Here is a 5,902-nt window from a genome sequence, read left to right on the forward strand (position 1 = left end):
CCAGTGACAGTCATCCTGACAGTTCCAAAAAGAAAACATGCCATCTCTTAGCTCTGTGGGCATTTTTTCTGACTATCCCCCATATCTAGAATGATATCCCTCTTCCACTCCAACTACTGACCTCCCTGGCTTCCTGCATGTTCTACCTGAAATCCCATATTTTACTGGAAGCCTTCCCCATCCCCTCTTAATTCTAGTGCCTTCCCTTAGTTATTTCCTATTTATACTATATATAGATTGTGCCATATATATTTGTTTGCATGTTTTCTCCTCCATTAGATTATAAGTTCCTTGAGAGCAGAGATTGTCTATTGCCTATTTTTATATTTCTAGCACTTAGTACCTAGCACATAGTAGGTGCTTAATAAATGTTGATTGATTGATTGATTAATGATAGAATTCTATTCTCTATTAGTTCTCTCCACCCTTCTTGCCCTCTCCTTGGAGCTGAAAAAGACACAGACATCAACTAGTCCAACACTTTTTTTTTATAGATAAGGAAATTTGTTGAAAGTCCCCCCACCCAGTTACTTATTTCCTTTCTAATTCTCACTACTTTGGATTTGTTTGTGCAAAACCTTTCAAATTTCACATAATTAAAATTGGAACAAAGGAATAACTAAGGAAAAAACCACAAATAAAACAACTTTGAAAGTTTCATGTTAAATTTATTTTATATTTAAAACAAAAACACCTGTATAAAATAGAAATCTACAGTTTCATTTATTCTTGTGCTCTACTACTCTTTTTATTTGGTGTCTGTTAAGTTCAGAATAAAAAACATTTTTAAGAATTCAAAATTCTTTCCACATTATCAGGTTTGCAGCTATTTCATAGGGTGTTCTATGCTGTGAAGACAATGACCAACAGATAAGAGCCTATTTTCCATCAAATCCTGATGTTGTATATAAACATTGAATGCATAATTTAAAATGAGCTATAAAGGATTGTAATTAAAATGTCTATATACTTTCCTCTTCTGGCACACCTTGAGAACTGGCTGCATGGAGATAATAACCCATTTATAGACATCATTTCCAGGACTGATTTTTCCTTACCTTATATTTCTCTACCTACTAGTCCTTGTGGAAGAATTAAAATACTCCTCACTCCCTACTGCCACTTCCAGATCCTCCTACTACCACCATTACTCAGCAACTTCTCCCTTCCAAATTCATCCCATGTAAATTTTTCACCCAATCCTGAACCTAGTGGCATTTGTATATTGTCCTGAGGACATTCTTCTTCCTTTCTCAAGGAGAAAGACATTCCAGTCTCCCTTTCTACCCTAACTCCTGCTTTCATGCCCCAAAACAGTTAAAATTTTCTTATATATTATCCCCCTCCATGAATTCAATTATCCAGTAATATTGACCTGTTTTTTTCCTCACACATAACACTCTTCCCATAATCATGTCTTTGCATTAACTGGACCTCATGCCTAGAAGAGTCTCTTTCACCTCTGTCTCTTAGACTTGCCGGGCTTCCTTCAAGATTTCAAGTGATTTTTTTTGCATGAAGCCTTTCTCATTTCTTATATGTATATGTGTACATGTTATCTCCCACCTTGGAATAGAAGCTCTTTGAGGGAAGAAACTCTATTTGATTTGCTTTGTGTCTCCAGAACTTAACATAGTGCTAAGTCCATTCAGTCATTCAATGAACATTTATTAACATGTTAATGATTAAACATTGGCCAGTGACAAGGTGTGGGGGAGGGACATCTAGGTAGCTCAGTGGACAGAAAGTCACACCTAGAGATGGGAAGTCCTGAGTTCAAATCTGACCTCAGATACTCCCTAACTGTGTGACCCTAGGTAAGTCTCAACCCCAAATGCCAAGCCCTTAACTTTCTTCTGCCTTGGAATCAAAATACAGTATAAATTCTAAGACAAAAGTAAGTGTTTAAAAAAATTGACAAGTGGAAAATGTGTTGGATTTGAAGTCAAAGGAACTGACCTTGCTCTTACTACTTGTGTGACCTCAAATAAATCACTTAACCATTCTGGGCCTCAGTTTTTCATCTATAAAATGAGGGAGTTGTGCCAAATACTTCCTGAGCGTCTCTCCAGATTTAGATCTATGATCATTCAAAAGAATGACCTCAGCATTTGTACCCGTTTTGGGAAGTTGGTAGTGAATGTAAGTCCTATCTCCAAATATTACCAATTACTATAATTATCCCAGACTCAAAGGACTTAAAGGGAGAAGGAACCTTAAAGGTCATCTAAATCCAACCTCTTTATTTTACAGTTGAGGAAACGGAGGTCCAGAAAAATTAAATGACCAACCCAGGTTAGCAAAAAAAAAGGTGAGATTAGAACCTTTTCCTTCTAAGCTAATGCTTTTTTCTATCACGCCACACTTTTTTCTAAAGTCTCCTTCTTGCCACCCATTCTTAGTAATGAATAAAAAAAAAATTTCCTCCTCCTTTATGCATGGAGCCTTCCTCCACCCCTAACTCCAAACTTCCTTTTCCTTGTATTTTATTATGTCCTTGAAGATATGGCCTTTCTCACTTCTCACTACTCCTTCCAGTCCCTTCATGTATATGCTTTTGTGAAGACTTGGTGCTGTCTGAGCTGTTTCATGGAGTTCTTCACCTCCTCATTTCTCAAAGTGTAGATGAGGGGATTCAGCAAAGGGGTGATGACCGTGTAGAACACAGCCACTACCTTGTCAATGGAGAAACTAGTATCTGGCCGGGTGTAGATGAAGATACAGGGTCCAAATAAGAGGACCACCACCGTGAAGTGAGCCGTGCAGGTGGAGAGCGCCTTGCGGCGTCCTTCAGCCGACTGCTTCCGGAGAGACACCAGGATGACCGTGTAGGAAGTCACCAGTGCCAGAAAGGAAACGGTGGAGATGGTTCCACTGTTAGAAACAATGAGCACTCCCGTGAGGTATGTGTCTGCACATGCCAGCTTTATGACGGACGGCACATCACAAAAGTAGCTATCGATGATGTTGGGACCACAGTAGGGCAAGCGGGTGGTCAGAAATGTTTGCACCAGGGAGTGAATGGTGCCTCCCAGCCAGAGAGCAAAAACGAGCTGCACACACACCTTCATGTTCATCACGGTGGAATAGTGTAAAGGGGTGCAGATGGCCACATAACGGTCATAGGCCATGATGGTCAGCAGAAAGATCTCGGCACAGGCAAAGAGGTGTAGAAAGAAGAGCTGTGCAATGCATGCATCAAAAGAGGTGACCTTTCTTTCCAAGAGGAAGCCCTCTAGCATCTTGGGGACTGTGACAGATGAGAGGCAAATGTCAATGAAGGACAAGTTGCTGAGGAAGAAGTACATGGGAGTGTGGAGACGTGGGGTGAACATGATGGTGACCACTATGAGAAGGTTCCCGAACAAAGTCAGCATGTAGGTGGCCGAGAATGTCACCAAGAATGACATCTCTAACATCGAGTTATCGGTGAGTCCGGTGAAAACAAATTCAGTCACTCTGGTTTGGTTGAAACCTTCCATTCGGTGAGCCTTTCAAGAGTCCTTGGAAGACAAAGAGAAGTAATTAATGACATTTGCCCACTATGGCTAACTTTCAAAATAAAACTGACTCTGAGATTTCAATGGTATTGATAAATGTCACTGGATTCCTTCCATCAATACATCTTACTAAAAGTTCTACAAATTATAGTCTGAGAGAATTGCCTGGGGCAGCGAGAGGTCAAATTGGCTTCTGTCTTGGAGTTGTTACTAAAATAGAAAGTAAGAGTTTTGGGGGTGGGTTGAGTTCTTGTGACTTTTAAAGCATCTGGGAATGAAGTTGATGTTAGCATCCTGTAGGACCGGACACTAAATCCTATTGTCTCCAAAGTCAGCTCTCTAATCATTATGTCAAATGTAATGAGATAATCTAGAAGGTATTTCTCTTAATAGAAATGTTGTTTTTAACTCTTGTAATGGTCAGAATTTAACATTATCACAGCTAGAGTGGAAGTAGTAAATTACTCAGAAACCCATGAAAAGGAATTCAGATACTAAAGATTGACAAAATGCTTTATACTTTTTAGAGATGCTATTATATACACTATTCTTCCTATCCTAGTAGCCTGTCATGGAAGAAATTGTGACCAGAGATGGGATGACAAATAGACCCTACTTTAGGGAATACTGGTAGGCTTTCCTATTACACACAATGTGGGAGGATGTTCAGGGTTTTAGAGACTATTTTGCTGCCATCATCTCTCTATGGCAATGACCCTAGTAGAAAGAACACTAGCACAGAAATCAAAAGACCTCTGTTCCTAACTTGCTATGTGACCTTGGGCAAGGCGATTTCTCTCTTAAGTTTCTTCATCTGTAAACTGAAGGTGTTGGACCATATTGTTTTTGACGTCTCTTCTATCATGAACATTCTATTCTAAATTTTTATAGAAATGAGAGAAATTTTAAAAATTAAATTAAAAAAATTAAAAATTAAAATAAATAAATGAATGAAATTTTAAGTTAAAAAAAAACAAAAAAGAAATGAGAGTTATTATTCTGTATGTGATATTATATGTGAAGATATATATGACTACTTGGACCTGTAGTTACAAAGTCATAGCTTGGTATAGCACATAGTGAAAGAAATAGCACTTAGGTAGAATCAGGAGAACTGGGTTCAAATATCAGCATAAATAAACTATTAATAGTCCTATGACGATGAACAATTCACTTAGCCTATCTAAACTCCAGCTACCTCAATGATGTAATCATATTTGCACTACCTGCCTTACAACATTGTTCTAAGGGAAATGTTTTATAAAGTGCTGTATAAATCTAAGTTCTTTTTTTTATTGTAAGGATAGGGAAAGAAGGCAAGACTAGAGGTTCTGGGGTGGGAAGTAGTTTGTTCTATCTTCGTAAGACCCAAATAGCAAAATCTATCTGATTATCATTTTAAATTAAACTTTTAGTGCATGTGATTCCTTACCCAGAACAGATTAGAATCATGGGGATCTGAGTGACTTTGATGAAGCAAGCCAGGGAAATTCCTACAGTACCACAAGGTTCAGTTCTAGAGCTGCCAAGCTTTGGCTATACCTAACAAAAAGCAATCTCCACCCCCAATCCACCCAGCCCACCCTAACCAAGCTGTCTTCTTTTCTTAAAAAAATCCTTACCTCCTATCTTAGTATCAATTCTAAGACAGAAGAATAGCAAGTGTTAGGCAATCAGGGTTAAGTGATTTGCTCAGATCACCCAGCTAGGAAGTGTCTGAGGTCACATTTGAACCCAGGTCCTCCCAACTCCAGGCCTGGTCCTCTATCCACTGTGCTACCTATTTTGTTTTGTTTTGCTTTGTTTTTACTTTTTAACATTTTTTTAATTTTTTAATTTATGTTTAATTTTTAATTTATATTATAATTGTCATATATCATATATTATATAACTTATAAAAATAATTTAATTTAACACTAGCCTGTATCCCTTTCTTTGGTATTTAAGTTGACCTTTAGATTTTAAGGGAAGAAAGGTTTAATCTTAAGATTGAAGATACAACTTGACTTCTGAGTAAGAATGGAGACAAAGTATTATGTCTGTCTGTAAACAAATCTCTTTAAAGAGTATGGAGTAGAGAAAAGATGGTGGAGTAGAGAAAAGTGAGCATGGGCACTGGGTGGCCATTCTAAAGGTCTCCTAGCTTCTGGCATCCTGAAGATTCTTGTTTCTTTCCCAGAGTGAAGTGAGAGTCCTCCACACAGAGGGACATTGGAAAGGGACATCATGAAGAGCAGAAATTGGAGTACTGGGAGGAAGTGGATTTTTCCCCCTGGGAATCCAGAGTGAGATGGTGTACGTAGACTCTGGCTCCTGATTCTTAGATTCTCAGCTGGGGAGGCAAGATGGTTGACCTCACATGGCTCATGCCTTCTTTTTCTCTGGCCCACTTTTTATTACTT

The 5,902-nt window shown here is 38.4% G+C and overlaps 1 protein-coding gene across 1 annotated transcript; it reads right to left on the reverse strand.

Annotated features, from left to right (window-relative positions):
• Positions 1 to 2,543: 2,543 nt before the first annotated feature.
• Positions 2,544 to 3,482, reverse strand: LOC123236037 (olfactory receptor 1509). The gene has a single exon (XM_044662293.1). The coding sequence runs from the start codon at positions 3,480 to 3,482 to the stop codon at positions 2,544 to 2,546; it is 939 nt and encodes a 312-aa protein (XP_044518228.1).
• Between the last annotated feature and the right edge of the window lie 2,420 nt (positions 3,483 to 5,902).

The sequence above is a fragment of the Gracilinanus agilis genome, chromosome 2 (assembly GCF_016433145.1).
Source record: "Gracilinanus agilis isolate LMUSP501 chromosome 2, AgileGrace, whole genome shotgun sequence".
Lineage (NCBI taxonomy): Eukaryota > Metazoa > Chordata > Mammalia > Didelphimorphia > Didelphidae > Gracilinanus > Gracilinanus agilis.